General features: G+C 42.9%; 1 protein-coding gene across 3 annotated transcripts in view; it reads left to right on the top strand.

Moving 5' to 3' along the window:
• The window catches only part of OXNAD1 (oxidoreductase NAD-binding domain containing 1), a 33,135-nt gene extending 22,690 nt beyond the window's left edge, over window positions 1-10,445 (top strand). For all 3 annotated transcript variants that reach the window (XM_006770171.2, XM_006770172.2, XM_006770173.2), the window contains exons 6-9: window positions 1,633-1,774; window positions 7,850-8,092; window positions 9,107-9,215; window positions 9,885-10,445. In XM_006770171.2, the coding sequence (XP_006770234.1) occupies window positions 1,633-1,774; window positions 7,850-8,092; window positions 9,107-9,215; window positions 9,885-10,039 (649 nt within the window). In that variant the 3' untranslated portion in view covers window positions 10,040-10,445. The remainder of the gene's footprint in view (window positions 1-1,632; window positions 1,775-7,849; window positions 8,093-9,106; window positions 9,216-9,884) is intronic.
• Window positions 10,446-18,382: the final 7,937 nt, after the last annotated feature.

Here is an 18,382-nt window from a genome sequence, read left to right as displayed (position 1 = left end):
GGTTTATTTTTTTCTTTGACCTTTGTATTTTGGTGTCTAGGTAACTGTTGCCATGAAGAGTTACTCCTGTGTAAGTCTTGTAAGAGTTTATAATTTTAGCTCTTACATTTAAGTCTGTGAGCCATTTTGAGTTAACTTTTGTATATGGTGTGAAGCAGGGATCAAACGTTGTTCTTTTTATATATGGATATTCATTCACTTGTCCCAGCACCATTTATTGAAAGGCTATTCTTTTGCCTTCGAATTGTGTTGGTGCCCTTGTTGAAAATTAACTGACCATAAACTTAAGCGTTTATTTCTGGACTCTCAGTCCTTTTTGATTGATCTATTAGCCTTATGCCAGTATCACAGTGTCTTCATTAATGTAGCAGTAAGTTTTGATGATTCTGGGTTCCTTGAATTTCCATATTAATTTTATGATCAATTTATCAGTTTCTGCAAAGAAACCAGCTGGGTTTTGATAGATAATGCATTGAATCTAGAGATCAATTTGGGGAATATTGCTATCTTAACATATAAAGTCTCAATCCATGAACATGAGATGTCTTCCCATTTATTTAGATCTTTGATTTTTTTTCAACAAGGTTTGGTGGTTTTCATTATACACGCTTGTGCTGCTTTTGTTAAATTTATGCCTAATTATTTTATTCTTCTTTATTCTATTACAAATATAATTATTTTTCTTAAACTCATATTTAGATTGTTCATTGCTGGTTTATAGAAATACAGTTGATTTTGTTAATGATTTTGTATCCTGCAACCTTATTTGACCTGTTACTTAGTTTTATTATCTTCATAGTAAATTCTTAGGACTTTCTGTATACAACATCATGTCATCTGCAACTTCTTTCTCTCCTGTCTGGATGCTTTTTATTTCATTTTCTTGCTTAATTGCCGTTGTTAGAACCTCAAGTACAATGTTGAATAGAAGTGATGGGAGCAGACATCCATGTCTTGTTTTCGTTCTTGGGGGTGCGGCGGGGACAGACTTTCAGCCTTTTACCATCAAATATGGTGTTAGCTATGGATATTTTGTCGCTGCCTTTTATCAAGCTGAGTAAGTTCCCATTTATTCCTAGTTTGTTGAGTATTTTTATTATCTAAGGATGTTGAATTTTTTCAAATGCCTTTTCTGCATCTGTTGAGACTCTCCTTTATTAAGTGGCGTATTTCATTGGTTGGTTTTCAGATGTAAACCAGCCTTATATTCCTGGGATTTTTGTATTTGTATTCACAAGGAATATTGATCTATAGTTTCCCTCCATGTGATACTTTTCTCTGGTTTCGGTATCACGGTAATAGAAAGAGTTGGGAAGTGGTCTTTTCTTATTTTTTGGAAGAGTTTGTGAAAGATTAGTATTAATTATTCTTTAAATGCTTGGTAGGATTCATGAGTGATAACACCAGAACCTACCCTTTTCTTTGTGGAGAGTTTTAAAATTAGTCATTCTATTAGTTTGTTATGGGTCTGTTCAGATTTTCTGTTTATTTTTTTAGTCTAATTTGGTAGTTTTGTGTCTTTTTGTTTCTTGTTTTTTCTTAGTCTGGCTAAAAGTTTGTCAGTTTTGTTTACCTTGCTCCCTACTTTTAAAATTGCTTCAACAGTAATAATTTATTTTCCTTTCCTTTTAGGATTGATTTCTTTATCCCAGGAGTCTCTGTGGTTGGTGGGTTTTCAATATGCTCCAGCCCCCGACTGCTAGAACAGGAGAGAGTAATAGAATTGGCAGTGAAATATACGAACCACCCTCCTGCTGTCTGGATTCACAAACAGGTGAGCAGATCTCTGTTTAAACCTGCAGATTAGGGCATCTCTGCCTCCCACAGTTTGTGTTCAGCTCACTTAATCTAAGAAACTAGACTTGTGTGAGGAGGGTACGTGCTCACAAAGAGCTCCTTTGCATCCTGAATTCAGGCTCCAAAAGTCCAAGGAAGCAGAGTCTTTTTGGTGCATTAAATATGACCCGAAGGTACTTTGGGATCTGGAAATATCTTCTGAGACACCAAACAGTATTTAGCTGAATACTACCATAGGAGTAAAGCGTTTTGCTTTATATGTAAGGTTGTGAACATTGGCTCTTTGTATGTCTTGTAAATTTTAAATCTATACATCACATTATTTTGTCCTAATAATCCTAAATAAAAGGGAATTAAACTACCATTCTGTCATCATTTGGAGGGAACATGTCCCTGATCACATACTGCTCAGGCCAGAGCTGAGCATGCTAAATCTGTGGGGTCAGTTCCTCTCCATGTCAGGCTCTAGAGGGCTCGTCACATGGGGTTCTGAGAGGGAATCCATGTTGGCTGCTAATAATCGTGCTTCCTCGCGGGACTCAGACACCGCCTACATAAGCAGCATGTTCATTCCCTGCTAGAAGTCTGATAACAAGAAGGGGCTCAAGCAGGTCAGTTATTAGTCCTCTTAGCTTTTGAACCTTGTGCTTTTCTCACTGCCATCAACTTCACTTCGCAAGTGTGCCGACTTTATTTACCAACAACCCATCCCATCCCAGGCATTCTCTTAATCCCCTTTACCAAAAAGGTGTACCCGTACAGATAGTGTATATATTTTTAAAATTTATATCAAGGGGCAAAGGAACTTGAATAAAACAGTTTTGAAAAAGACAACTAACATGGGAGGAATCATATTACTCAAATTTAAGATTAAATAAAGCTACAGTAATCAAAACAGTGTGGTATTGGTATAGGGATAGACACACAGCTCAATGGAACAGAATAAAAAGTTCAGAAATAGAATCATATACATATGGCCACTTAGCTTTTTTTCATTTTTATTTTTAGAGAGAGTAGAAGGGAGGGGGCAGAGAGAGAGAGAGAGAGAAACATCAATGTAAGAGACACATCAGTTGGTTGCCTCCCACACGTGCCCCCATCAGGACTGAGAATCGAACCTGCAACCCAGGTACATACCCTTGATTGGGAATGAAACACACAACTTGTTGTTGAATGGCCTGACACTCTAACCACTGAGCAAATTGTCACTTGATTTTTAACAAAGGTGTTAAAGAAATTCAATGGAGAAAGGATAATCTTTTCAACAAATAGTGTTGGAACAATTGCCTATCCATACCCAAAAAAAGAACCTCTCATACTTCTTATTCAAGTTTAAATTAAAATAGGTTATAGATCTAAGTATAAAACATGAAACTATATGTTTTAGAAGAAAGCATAGGAAATATTCGAAACTTGAGGGTGGGCAAAGCTTTCTTAGACATGACACCAAAAAAGTTTGATAGATTAATTAAAATTTAAAACTTTTTAATGCAAAAGACACTATTTTCAATTTTTTACAAATAAGCTGAAAACTAGGAGAAAGTGTTTGCATTTTAGATATCCAGCAAAGGACTTGTATCCAGAATTTATAAAGAACTCTCAAAAATCACCCAAAACAACAAGCATAATTTAAGAATGGTCAAAGGATTGAAGAGACACTTTATTAAAAAGGATATAAGGATGCCAAATAAGCAGTGAAAAGATGTTTAACATCTCTAAACATTAATTATTAGGGAAATGCAGAGTAAAACCATAGTAGTGGGATATCTCTTCAGACCTATTAGAATGACTCAAATGGAAAATATTGATAATGCCAAGTGCTGACAAGGTTGTAGAGCAACTGTAACTATTATATTGCTAACAGGAATGCAAAGCTCTATAGCCATTCTGGAAAGCATTTTGGCATTTTTGTGTGAAATTACATACACACAAAAAGAGGGCCCAGTAATACCAATACTAGAGAGATGAAGGCTCTGTTCATATTAAAGCCTGTACATGAATGTTTTTAGCAGTTCTGTTCATAATTATCACCAACTGGAAACACCCCAAATGACCCACAGTAGGTGAGTGGATGAGCACACTGTGATGCTGTATTGTTATTTAGCAGGAAAGGCAGAGGAACTGTTTATTGATGGCACACAGCAACATGGGTGAATCTCAGAGGCATTGTGGTCAGTGAAAGAAGCCAGTCTCAAAGATTATGTACTGTATAATCCCATTTATGTCACATTCTGGAAAACAAAAATACAATGACGGAAAACAGATCAGTAGTTGACAAGAGTGAGGGGTGGGGAAGGGGGCGAGCATAAAAGGATAGCACAAGGGAGTGTTTTGGGCTTGGAACTGTTTTAGATCTTGATTCTGGTGGTAGTTACACAGTTCTGTGTATGTATTAAAATTCATAGAACTGTGCACCCCCGAAAATTCCCCTGTAAAATAATTCAAACAATAAAGATTTTTAAATCTGTGAGGGCATAAAAGTATATGGCCTTCCTATGGTTTACATGTCCAGTTGTCTGTTCAGAATAACCCCTAGCTGCTTGCCTTAGCATTTCCATCGTAAACGTGTCCTGCCACATTTGTCCTCTGTCCTGAGTCCTCCCTTCGGTGTGACCTCAGCTGCATCATTCCTTTTTAGATTCTCTACCCATTATTGTCTCTAGGCGACATCCTGAGTTTCTATAATACGCTGCAGGGATGGGGCCAGCAAGTTGTTCACGTGCCCCACACTCACTGTTAAAATGAGCCCAGCCATCCCGGCTCCTAGTGCCAGGAGCCCCTCCGGTTGTCAGCCTCCCACGTGACCTGACCTGGTCCTGGTCCATAACTCCCCGCTTGGTTTCATGCCTCATTGGCATTTCAATGAAGAAACTTATTCTTAGAGGCTATAGAAAATCTCCGAGTGGCATTGCTTGAATGCACATCCTAATTGTAGTGCTTGTTCCACTCTGCCCAGTGGGAGCTGCAAACGGCCTTTATGAAGTCAGATTTTTCTTGGAACCAGTCTCAGGTGCCTATATCCCTCCTGAGAATTTGTCTTATTAAGCTATTCAAGTGGACAATGGAGGCACGTGAGTGTCTGGGTGGCAGCAGGCTGCTCTGTTGGGATATGGAATAAAGTGCCATAAATGTCTTCCTTTATTTTATCTGTTTTGGCTCAAACTCCTGGCAGGGTAAAGGGTTCTAGACAGCTATTGTGTGTCTGCTCCCGTAGCTGTGGAAGAGTTGTTTGTTTCACAAGTAGAAAATCTATACCCAGATTAGATACATTGCTATGTAATTGAAGGTAATATCCTTCTACTCACTGCCATAGTGTGCTGTACAGACTGCGAGTCTTGTGCTCATGCTACCCTGGCAGTTTTTATTGATCAGCAAAAGACAGAGATGCCTTTGATTCTTTCCAGATGCTAGCAAATTAGAAGATAGATCTCCTGAAGATTATTTTGTCACTAAAGAGACAAAGTCTTCTTGAGTATGATCTTTCCCTGGGGCGCGGTTTCTTGGCAACTTTAGGGTTGAAAATACTGTGGTTTCTAAAAACAATAACCTGAAGGCGTTGTTTGTTGTCATTACTAAGCATGCTGGAGATGACCACAGGAGAAAATCATTTCTTAAGTCTCTTTTACTCTTAGAGTCTTAGAGATAAAGAGATAAATAAGGCAAACCAGAGGGGGAAGCTCGGTGCAGGGAGATTAAATTCATTGTCATTGTTAGGCAGAGACTCTTGTATCATAAATTCTGTTTTCAAGACTTGAAAGGAAGGAGTATTTTAAAGCACTTTGGTAGCCAGTCTAGTGACTCTTACATTTTAGTTACTACTTACAGAATGCCCCCTTGCTGCTAATTCCTTTTGTCAAAAATGGAAACCACTTACAGTCCTTATGTAAAACTCTCCTACGTATTTAAAATAGTTCAAGTGGGTTTTCTTTTTTCCTTAGAGAAAGAATTTCCATTCATTTAACACTTCTTTACCAAGGGACCTTCTTTGTGAAATTCAAATAATTTTTCATTTTTTCTTAGATTTTCTCTTAAGATTTTTTCTGTAACTTGTGGAGCCCCAAATTAAATGGATGTCAAAAAGGATTGCCTGTCATGCATGGTGCCAAGGTGTGAGTGCTCAAGGTTTGGTCTTCAGAAAGCATGTGGTACATTATTACTTCTGAGGAGGGAGTTCATTTAGGTGATTTATGTCAGGAGCATGTAATGGAACACACCTATTCTCTCAATACAAATTTCTTAGTTTTAGGTTCTGTTTCTTAGTGTCAGGAAAGAAGGAAGCTGGCACCCCCGTGCTTTTTCTCAGCCACAGTGACCCCAGCATCCTCTTCTGTGGAGCTTAATTCCAACAGGGAGTGTCCCCAGTGTGTCATGTAATGCCCTCCACAGCCCTGAGGGTGAGCAGGCCCACTGCTGGGACCCATTTTCCAGATGCGGCTCAGAGAAGTAAAGGGACTGGCTGGGTTGCATAGGGGCAGTGGTTAAGTCTTCTAACTCCTAGGTTGCTGCGTTTCCCCCTAAACTAGGTGTTCTCAACCCTGTCATGTCCAGTGGCCCCTTTCTAGAACTACCCTGAAATGAAATCCAAAGCTAATGTAGTTAACATAATTTTTTAACATACTTCTCCAAGTGTGATACAAAGGAGAAATAAAGGAAAATGATTCATAACCAGATACTTTATTTCAGTATGTGAATGCTTGGGTGTATTAGAGCTAAGAAAGAGAATGAAGTTGTCAGACAGCTGTCCCTCAATGTAGAATCACATGAATACACCATCTGCAAGTGCAAGTGTGCAGGGTGTATGTCGACAGGACCGCACACATGTTACCACCTGTGAAGCAGTTTTCCAGAAAAGTGAATGAACATACTTAGTAATGGTCTGCACACAACAAAATACAGTCTACATAGTGGTTAGATTCTCAAACTCAGACTATGTTAGATCTGTGTGAAAAATAAAAATCTTCTAGTTTTTTTTTTTTGTAGAACGAGTTAGAGTCTAGTCTCAGGTCATTAGAAACCCGTTTTCACCTACGCATGCATGGCTCACGGGCCATTCAGAAGGCTGGCGGGCAGTCCTGTGCATTGCAGGTAATGGTGTGCTACTAAACCGACATTCTGAGTAAGAAAGCTCTGATTTGTAGCCTTTGCTGATTTCTGTGCCGTAAACACTCCCACAGTGGCTGATCTCAAACTAGCAGTAGGTACCTGCTCACAGAATTCCTGCACATTCTACCCTCGGCTTAGGAGGAGCCAGTGCCAGAACACCGCTAACTGCACAGGACATAGCACCTCTCACCCTGCCCCTAAGTGCCAGTTGTGTTCTCCAAATCATTGTGACAATAAAGAAATGTCACTACAGGTCTCCAAAACACCCCCCTCAGAGCAGTCTCGCCTCTGGAGAACCAGGGCATTCAGCTCTGAGTCTGGTGTGAGTTCACGGAGCAGTAGGTGCTTTATGTGTGTGTGTGTGGGTGTGGGGGCGTGGTACTCACTCTGTGGTGTGAAGCCTCAGGCTTCCTGTTCGCACTGCTCCAGGGAGAAAGGAACAGTCTGAACAGTACTACAGTGGTGGCCACTGGCCTCAGGCTGTGGAGCAGGCCCGGCTGTGCCCTGCTGGCGACTAGAAGGAAGCCCCCGGTGCCCACACTTCTCAGCGCCAATGAGTCCAGGGCAGCCACAGTCAGTGACACTTGCCCGTCCAGCCTCTCGGCTCCATGGCTTTGATCAGAACAGGAGTGCCACTCAGAAAAGGAAACTCATACCTCAGAGGTGTCCCTGTGCTCTTTTCACAACCCAGGCCCTCACCTACATAGTTAACAAATGGCAGTTATTCAAGCGAATCCAGCTGTGAGTACGGGTCCCACAGGCAGAGGAGCAAATTGCCTGTGTCATGGGCAAATGGAATCAACTCACAGGGCCCTGGGAAACTTGAGAGCAAGCTGGAAAAATAGTCCTAAATACAGATAGACACCCAGAGGTAGACACAGTTCCCTAGGGAAGAACGTTTGGTTTTAGACCTGTGCTGAGGCCTCAGGATCTTTCCTTTCCTGCCTAGTGCGCACTTGACTCTGAAGTGGCCGTGAGAGTGGGTGGAGAGTTCTTCTTTGACCCTCAGCCTGCGGATGCCTCTAGGAACCTCGTGTTGATCGCAGGAGGAGTCGGAATTAACCCTCTGCTTTCCATCCTGCGGCACGCGGCCGATCTCCACAGAGAACGGGCAAACCAAGGAAGTGGATATGAGATAGGGACAATAAGACTCTTCTACAGCGCAAAAAACACCAGCGAACTCCTGTTTAAGGTAAGGGGAAATGTACGTTCCATCGCTTGCTGGGAGCAGACGTGTCGTGGTACTAATTGTCCATGGAACTTGCCTCTCTCAGTTCTGTTTTCTCTGCAGCAGTTCAAACAAAAGGCCTGACAAATTTATTTTTTAATTTTTTTTTTAATCCTCACCCGAGGATATTTTTCCATTGATTTTTAGAGAGAGGGAAAGACAGAGAGAAATATCTACGTGAGAAAAACACATTGATTGGTTGCCTCCTGCACGAGTCCTAACCGAGGTACTTGCCTTTGACTGGAATCGGACCGGGGACCCTTTGGTCTGCAGGCCGACATTCTATCCACTGAGTCAAACTGGCTAGGGCGGCCTGACAAATCTTAATCTGACCTTCAAATGAGAATTAGTCAACACATCTCACCAGGACAATTACAACCGCTGGTGTTGAGGAGGCTCCCAGGGGCGTGATGGGATAAGGGCAGGTCCGGTGGGCTTGCATTTGGAGGTGGGTGGACAGAAAAGTCGCCATGGACCCGGGACTGTAAAGAGTCAGGAGAAGCACAAGTGGACTCCTGTGTTACAAGAGGAGGTGAGAAGTGTGTGCTTGGGACCCAGCTGGGTCCATGAAACCCCCATCAGTGGCATCTGTGGAAACTAAGTACATTTGATGGAGAAGGCTTTCACCGGATTGCTTTGCAGCTGCAAGGATGAACAAAAGAACAGTAACAGTTAAAAAGACAGAACTGTGGTCAGGGAAACTGCTGCTTAATTGCCCAGGCTTGAGAAAAAGGAAAAAGAATAAACTCCCGGAGAGTTCGTAATATGCTTGTTAGCATATTCAGATTTCAATTAAAGCCAAATAGCCTCAGTACTCTGAGAGCTCTGGCCGGCTCGGCTGCAAACAATATCTCCGTAAGTAGAGAGCAAGAGCACAGACGTGTGCTGCATGGGAGGCTCGGCTCGGCGTCAGTGGTTGTGCACATCTGTTTTGGTTTTTTAAAATTGTAGTGTGACCAAATACGTTTGACATTCCAGAAAAATATCCTCGATTTAGTAAATGAATTTCCTGGGAAGATTGCATGCAGTTTGCATGTTACAAAGCAGACTACACCAATCAGTGCAGAACTCAAGCCATACATCACGGGTGAGTCCCCTAAAGATGTTTTGACTGTCTCCCCATAGTAAAGTGGTGGACATGCAGTTGGTTGAGTGTAGGTGCTTTATTGTTTGGACTTGCTGGCTGGGAATGTCACTACCTGGGGAATAGAGAGGTGATTCATCATGGAAAAATAAGGAGAGATTAAGTTGGATTTATTTATTATATACTGGGTTCCTACGGCCCATATTAAAAATTTATTCTCCACATTTTTTTAGGGGACCTTTGCATCATCACTGTAGCATGCATGCAAAGAATTTATATTCCAGCCTCGGCTGAACCGATGCCATTTGCCATTAATGGTAATTTAAATTACTCGTGGTTTCCCTGCCTGGAAGGATTTTTCACAAAACAGTTTCTTTACTGCTAAAGGCACTTTTGAATCTCTCCCAAAGAGCAGTAAGTTCACTGCCCGGGTCTGAAAGTGCATTGCTATTGGCTTCCCACTTTACTTGCCATAAGTTTAGGAAACCGGAAATGTACTTTGCTGGGGCCTGGCCCAGGTGCCAGCAGGAGCCATCGTGTGAATGACTAAAGACTGGGCTCACTAAGCTCCAGTTACTGAAAATAAACACTGTTGCTGCATTGTGGTTAGTCCTTCTCCTTTCAATACAAACATGTCTGGCTTAATTTGGTGTTTATTCTGTTTCTTGGTAGAAGGAAGAATAACGGAGAAGGAGATAAGAGAGCACATTTCAAGAGAGACTTTGTTCTACATTTGTGGCCCACCTCCAATGACAGACTTTTTCTCCAAGCAACTAGAAAACAGCCATGTTCCCAAAGAACACATCTGCTTTGAGAAGTGGTGGTAGGGAGCAGGCAAAGGTAGAAAGGAGAGGGTTGTGGGATTTACCCGGGACACGATTCGAAGCAAGACGAAGTTACCTCCACTCCATCTTTTCTTAAGGCTGTGGGCAGAGTGACCTGCTGGAGCAGAAAAGAAAAAACAGCTGACAAGACTTAAATGATCAACTTTTGGCAAAGACTTCATTGAACTATTTTTTACTGTATTGACTTTCTTTTATTAGTAACTGTTTGATTATCTCATGATGTACCTTGAATTGATTTCCTTTCCCCTGAGGGAAAAAGAAGACATATACTTACATTTAATCATAAGAAAATGAGGTCTTGTGTGTGAAATGTAGGCTATCTTTAAATTATTTGACAGCAGCCTATATATCTTATATTCAATAAACTTATAATTTAAACACATTCTTAGTCCTGTTTCTCTGAAAATCCTTTGTACTCAGTGTCCTAGTTGACCTTCCCATGGCCCGCAGCCCTTCCTCAGACCATCCAGGCCGGGTTTGGAAACAGAATGTTGTTAGGGAAACTGCCTTAAGGAATTGAATAGCCGGCAGATTTGCTTAATGCGAATGAATATCCGAAGTGTGTATCCCGACTGATTGTTAGTTTCTTCTCAAATGAAACCCTTTCTGTGTTCAGTGTCCTGGCTGCCCGCCTTAGCGCCGCGTGTAGAGGCGGCTTCTTGCTGGGACAAAGGCCTTGGGGACCGCTGTGTTCCATGTGGAATCCGCCTTCGTTGGCCGGGCTGGCTGGCTATAGTCATGTGCTTAGGATTGATTAGGGGGTATAGAGCCGTTTCCAAATCCCGCTTCTCTGCCTTTTATTTCATCCCTTTGCCAGGGCCTCTCTGGAAGCAGCAGCTCCTCAACACATACTTGCTGAGTGACTGAAAGAAGCAGCTCACATCTGACTTCTCACTAAGCCCAGGTGGGGAGGCAGTCCCAGGACGGGGAGAGGGGGAGGGAATGGTGCAGCCTCGTTCCAAGGCTGCCCTGGTGAAACTGCTAGGAAGCAGACTGCGGTTCTTATCCTTGTTTAGATTTTTTAAATCCAAAAGAAATCCATGGGCTGGGGCCAGGCCACCCTTTCTGAGACAAGCAGTCTGGGGCGAAGGCTGCCTGCTGGGAGAGCGCTGAGGACACAGAGTCTGGGAAGGACACTCAGTGCGGGAAACCCAGGAGCTGCAGCCGAGAGAGTCCGTGCCTGAGCTGATGGAAAGCAGGTGCCCTCCCATCTCTGGCTGCAGCCTCCCAGGGACCGAAGGCTGAAGCAGCCGTGATTTACGGGCTGACGATGGCTGGCATCACCAGTCTAGCCTCCACCCTGTTTCGAATTTTGTCAAGTGTTTTTTAAAAATAATATTTTATTGATTTTTTACAGAGAGGAAGAAAGAGGGACAGAGAGTCAGAAACATCAATGAGAGAGAAACATCGATCAGCTGCCTCTTGCACGCCTCCTACTGGGGATGTGCCCGCAACCACAGTACGTGCCCTTGACCGGAATCGAACCTGAGACCTTTCAGTCCGCAGGCCAATGCTCTATCCACTGAGCCAAACCAGCTAGGGCGAATTTTGTCAAGTTTTAAGCAGAGATCATTTGTCAACTACTTCCTTTTTTCCCCCCCAATTACAGTTGACATTCAATATTATTTTATGTTAGTTTCAGGCATACAGCACAGTGGTGAGACATTTATATAATATACAAAGTAATCCCTCCAGGCAGTCTAGTACCCACCTGGCACCATGCATGGTTATTACAATATTATTGACTGTATTCCCTGTGCTGCACTTTCTATCCTGTGACTCTTTTGTAACTGCCAATTTGCACTTCTTAATCCCCTCACCCTTTTCCCCCAGCCCCGCTCCCATCTGGCAACCATCAGTTTGTTCTCTGTATTTATGAGTCTGTTTCTGTTTTGTTTGTTCATTTATTTTGTTTTTTAGATTCCACATATAAGTGCAACATATGGTATTTGTCTTTATCTGACTTATTTCATTTAGCATAATACCCTCTAGGTTCAATGCCAGATATGAATTCGGTGGAAGGAGAGGGGCCATTGACCTGATAGGAATATTAATATCCATCAAGGCAGAGATCGTCGGCATTTCAGAGATGAAGGGAATGTGAGAAGCTCTGGCCACTGTAAGGATTCCTGACGCAGCTAACCCCAAAGTGTCCAGGCCGAGGGCTGGGCTTCAGGACTGAGTATTCGAGAGCACAGCAGCACAGCACAGTGAGATTCAGGGACGTGGGAGCAGCAAGGGGCTCTTCTGCCAACTGGCAACAGCATCTGGCAGGGAGGAGACGCCAGGTATGGAGGAAATGGCTCCCCAGGCCTTCCTGTGTTGGGAGCGGAGGTGCAGGGTGAGTATCTTCGTGTGGCGTGCGAGGAGTGCCACCCACTGCCTCCGTCCACCCAACACCACAGCCTGTGCGCCTGCTGTTGTCTAGAGCGGGGGCCACCTGTCCTGGAGATCCCCGCTCTGCCCACCACCCTGCCAGTGACTCACCATCACCATCTGTAAACCGCTGCGTTGGGCCAGGTTGTGACCTTTGCACGAACTGCGGTTCCTTCCAGCTCTGTCATTTCTGGTGCTGAGAGCTGAACAGTATTTCTGGTCTGCTGGCCAAGCATGTCCTGTTGCCCTTGCCTTCCAGGCCAGTCAAGATCTCTTTGGTACTAACACCGAGCTAACTCCAGCAGGGCATCGTGGAAATTACAGTGTGGTGCCTGGGAATGTAGACTGGAGGGAGTCCTCCAGCCAGACTGCCTGGGTTCAAATCTCAGCTATGCCACTGACTAGGGAGATGACCTTGAGCAAGTCACTTAACTGCATCAGCCTGATCCATCCAGTATGAAGTTCTCTCCCAACCTTTCACCTAATTATTTTAGTAGCTGTTGATCATTGCCTATACCTACCATTCATTAAGGATTAATTGTCCATTTCTATCATTTTCTTGCATCTATTCCCTGGGATTGTTCTATAAAGAACTTACCCTTATTTACTTGGCCCTGAAATGAGTATGAACAGGAAAGACAAGATCAATGCTGGATTCTCTCTCTTTTTTAAGGCAATTAGCTTACGATGAGTTGGTGCCCTAGCAACCTCCAAAAGATAACTAGATTTTTTAAAGTATCATTATGGTATGAATTCATGGCTTTTTTGTTTTGTTTTCGGCCCTTTTGATAATTCAGCTTGTTTCAGGCTTCCTCTACCGTGTTAGTGATCTACATTAAGTTGTGGGAGCTCTTGGGGTTTGCGCCTCTTAGAGTTACAAAAGGTGCTCTAATAAGCAGGAAGGAGAAAAGGAGCTGCGGGTGGGTGAGGCAGCCACATGAAGGAAGTGTGTCAGGGAAGAATGGTCAGCCGTGATGTGCTGCAGATGTGACAGGGAGATGAGTTCTGATGAGTTTGGGTTAGCAACTGGAAGGTCATTGGTGATCTTGACAAGGTGGAGATCGAGAGTGAAAACATTGGGGTGGCTTTAAGAAGAACTGGGAGGAAATAAATGGTAATGAGTGAATATAGGTTATAGTTTCAAATAATTTTACTGTGAAGGGGAGGAAAAAAATGGGATGGTAGGTAGAAAAAGAAGTGTTAAAAACTCCATTTTTTAAATTCATTTTTAAAATTTTGTTTTGTTTTTAAAACTATTTTTGAAATAACTTTAGGTTTATAGAAGGCTTGCAAAGAGAGAACAGGGCTCCCACCCATATACCCTCACCCAGCTTTCTTAAATGTCAATCAATATCTTATGTAACCCTGGTATATTTATGAAAACTAAGAAATGAACAGTACAGTTAAAATTGATGCAATACTATGAACTGAACCAGTTTTGTTTTGTTTTTGTTTTTTTTAAAGACGAGAGAGGTAATCAACTGTATGAAAAACTATGAAAGGCATTCAGTGAGACTCCGGTTGGGGAGGAGAGGTCTTCGGCTGGAGGATGATAAACCTATGAACGGTCGTTTATCGAGCACCCGTGATGCGTAGTCACTGTGCTAGAAATTGAAGGTAGGAAAGGATAAGACAAAGGTTATCTCGAGGAGCAAGTTAAATACTTTGGGGAACTATTTTTCCTGAAGCTGCAAAGTGATAAAAGCTATCTTCTAAGAAGAAGTATATTGAATACTGAGAACATTTCAACACAATTGAAAGTAAAAAACACTCTGGGGAAAATACGTAGTTTTGCAACGATCACTAGTTGAAAGGGAAGCTGAGGAAGATGGACGTCTGGGCGAGCCATTGAGTGCTGGCGGCCTACGAGCCGCAGGTGGGAGGGGCGGTGGGAGGGGCTGTTCTCATGCTCTGGAGACAGTGCTCCGGAGATTGTTATTCTGGGACACACAGCTGCAGGTGTGTATACATGCGTGTGTGTAAGTACACATGTGTGTGCATGCAGTGATTGTCATTGGTACCCAGTGTCATCGGCCTCTGCCTGAGGTGTGTTTTTTTTTTATTTCTCTTTTTGAATGGAAAACAGCAATTTCCTTTATTCCTGGATATTGCAGATGATCATATGCTGATAATTTAACCTGAGAGCTGTTATTTCATTTTATTTTAAATGAAACTCAAAGGAGTAGACTGTTCTCATCTTAGAGAAATAGTGAGATTATTACTCCTTCCTAATATGCGCATACGCAGCGAGTGTGGTGATGCCATATAAAGATACCTCCTAACCCGCTGTCAAATCAAGGCATGCATTTTAAAGCGGCTTGTGCTCAGGAACGCAGACTTTCCTAGTGTGGAGAGACATCTTCATCAGTCTGTTCTGAATTATTATAAGCCCTGCCGGTGCCCATTAGCCTAACCTGGTCTCTTCCATCTCATCCCCAAGTCCCATATTGCTGTGCTTGAGCCCACCAAAATTTTGTCTGTCCCTTTGTTCTTTTTCAATGACCTGATAAATAGGATTGTAAAAAGTCAAATAATCTAAAAGCACGTACACTAAATGCTGAAATCCTCCGTTCCTCCGCCCCACTCCCTCCCCTAGGATGAATTTCTGTATAAAGAGCTTGCTAGGTATCCTTTACACCAGGGTGGGGATCGTCCGGCCCGTGGGCCGTATGAGGCCTGTGAAATCATTTGGTCTGGCCCTGCCAAGACATTAGGGCTGAGTTAATTAAATGTTTGACCAAGTATAGCAGGCTAATTTTTAAGTTGATAATTTTGTATGGCCTGTGAATGATGTTATAAATATCCAAATGGCCTTGGCAGAAAAAAGGTTAAACGTTTTACATTGTATTCATCTTGTACACATTGGACAGGTATGTGTGCCTGTGGACTTGACTCTTTTAACTCTCCAAATAATGTACCAGCATGCACTTAACCACTTTTCTGTGATGGACATTTAGATTGTTCCTAGTTTGGGGATATTACAAACAGTATTGCAGCGAACACGCTTGTTTACATGCTTTTTGTGTTGTATTCCTGTAGAGTTTCCAGAAGTGTCATTTCTGGAAATTGACTAGTATTGCCGCATTACCCTATGAAATGCCTAATCAATATATATTCTAATAGAATATGAAAATAATCATTTCCCCACCTTCTGGCAACATTAGAGATTTAAGTCCTGAAACTATTTTTCCTAATAGGTTGGGTGAAAAGATGATTTAAAAAAAAAATTGTTTCCTGATTTCAACCTAGCATGTTTTTCTCCTAAAGTGTTTTAGCCATTTCTCTTTCTTCTTTGGAGAAGGGTGTTTGTGCATTTTTATGTCCACTTTGATGTCTGGCTGATTTGATACTCTTTGTAGAATTGAATGCTAATCCTTTGTTATGCATATTGCGAATATTTTTTCCCATTCTGTTACTTGTCACTGAATTCTGTTTGTTCTAACTTATACTGGAGTTTAAATTTATACATAATCCATTATGTCAGTCTTTTCCCCTGGCTTTTATGGATATATTTTCTTTTGATATTTTTACAGGTCTTTTATCCATTGGGGATTTATTTTTGTGCTTTAATGGGGGACGGGGATCTGGCTTTTTGCATATGGCTCTGCCATTGCCTGACACTATTTATCAAATATGCCACACTTTCCCCAATGATTGAAAGGCCTCCTTCATCACATATTAAATTCTCACCTACGAGTGGATTTTTCCCCCCTAGACTCTCTCCTCTGTCCCATAGGTCCCCTTATTTGTTGCAGTTCAGATATCACATTGTTTTAATTACTCTAGCTTCTTGGTATATTCTATATCTCTCTCCCCCACCCACCCACACACACATTTACACACTGTTTTTCACCTCCAGATTATTTAAACACACACAGATCTTATGCATAGTGATATAACGTCACTTTCCCAGGGAAAGTTGGAAAGGAAAAGTGATAGGAAATAGTTACTCTGGGGTTCCCTGCATTCATTGGTGATCAGGATTATTTTGGCTGGAGTACTGTTATCAAGCGAATATTACAGCATTACTTGGCACTTGACAAGCACTGTGTTTTATCTCATTAAATGACTCCCCAACAATTATGTGAAGTAGGCAGGGTGGTTGAACTGGTAGCTCCCGGCTTCCTGAAAAGGAGGAATTTTAGGCAATGTGTGGATCCAGAAACTGGCGAGCTGGCTGGTTGGCTGGTTGTCCTTCCTTCCGAGATGATCTTCTCGTTATTTTCATTGAAAAATCAACAAGATATTAGGGACCTAAGACCGAAGGTTCACAAATACAGAGGCTCATTATAGGAAGCATTTTAACGTTTACCCTGATAAGTGAAATCTATTTCTTATCAACATTAAGCCTTTATATTATCTAGAGGCAGCAGGAAAAAAACAGACCCATACTGAACTTAATGACCAGTGAGCAGCACAGTTAAATATTTTAGTGTAAAATTTACTGCATTATTTACAGGGTGAAAAACGTTTTTTGTTTTTTTTTCTTTTTCACCAGTCAACCCCAATAGGGCCTGTGTTTTTAAACCATCTCTGGCGTGAATGAATCCGTTAGCCTGTCCTCAAGGCAGGGCCCCCCCGCTGACAGCCATGGCTCTGATGGCCAGCATCACCATTAGGCATCATTTTGGGGGCAGAACTCGGGTTCTGTTCCTCGGACCCAAGACAGACAGCTTCCTTTGTACAACCACACGCCGCTCCCGTGGCATCTCCCCACCAGCTGCTTCTGTTTCCCAACAACCCCCTCCAAAAATTAAAGACCTGGTTATTTGAGTCCTAAGGACGGAATCAAGACGTACATTTCAGTGGTTTTGTAAAATAATGTTGAATTATTACTCAAGTCCTGAAAATCAATCCATGAGACTGGTTCTAGAAGTTCCAGACAACGCGCCTGTTTCTGGCACAGCTGACAGGTTCAATATCTCCCTCATTCTCCCATCAATTGTCCACATTTGCTCCTGAATTACTATCAAATCTGCCCCCTTCTCTCTCTCCCACTGGACTGAAGCGCTGGTCGCCAGACGTGCACCTCTGTGCCCTCTGTGGGCCCCTACATACCAACCTCTCCTTCAGCAATGGAGATCTTTTACAAAAACCTTACGTTATTTCCCTTTTTAAAATGAATCAATGGCCTCCCGCTACTTTGATTAGCAGGACTGGAATCCCCACCGTGGTCCCCAGGCCCTGCCGCATCTGGCCCAGTCTCCTCTCTGCTCCTCTCTGCTACTTTACTCCTGCCCCGCCATACACTCTGCAAAGCTGCCTTGATGGACATCTTCCAGTTACTTGAACATGATGAGCTTTCTTCAGATCCTTCCCTTTTCAATTCTCCTTCTTATCACCAACACTTCACATAGCTCTTCCTGTGTACTAGCCATTCTTTCAGCATCTTGCATATACTAACTCATTTAATTCTCACAACTATTATCCCCATTTTACAGATGAGGCAACTGAGGCACTGAGGGAACAAGTAACTTGCCCAAAGCCACCTGTTAAGGGGTGGAGTCTGGGTTCTAGCTAAGGAGGCTGGTTCTTCCGTCTATGTGCCTGGCTGCAAGCACACTGCCTCCCTGTGGACTGCTCACCTGTGCCTCTCTCTCTGGGCTCAGCCTCACCTGACTCCTTCCACAAAGCCTTCCATGAGCAGGTTGCACCTCCCTGTTCTGCGCCATCATGCACCCTGCACTTCTCCACAGCTCTTACTATAGTACTAGGGGCCCAGTGCACAAATTCATGCACCTTGAAAGGAACTGTGGGGCCCCGAGGCTGCAGTGGGCACAGGGGTGGGTCTCAGCCCATCCTCCCGCCATGGCCTCCCTCCCCACTCCCCCCGTCCTTCTCTGTCCCTGTCTGCTGGCAGCCACGCTGATGGCGCTGGCACCACTCACCCACTGATGGTGCAGAGCGATTGGGGCCAATGCCAGCAGCAAGTGCGAGCGGGGCCGGCGT

Source organism: Myotis davidii, unplaced genomic scaffold, assembly GCF_000327345.1.
Source record: "Myotis davidii unplaced genomic scaffold, ASM32734v1 scaffold962, whole genome shotgun sequence".
Classification (NCBI taxonomy): Eukaryota; Metazoa; Chordata; class Mammalia; order Chiroptera; family Vespertilionidae; genus Myotis; species Myotis davidii.
This window is presented reverse-complemented; position numbering and strand designations above follow the sequence as displayed.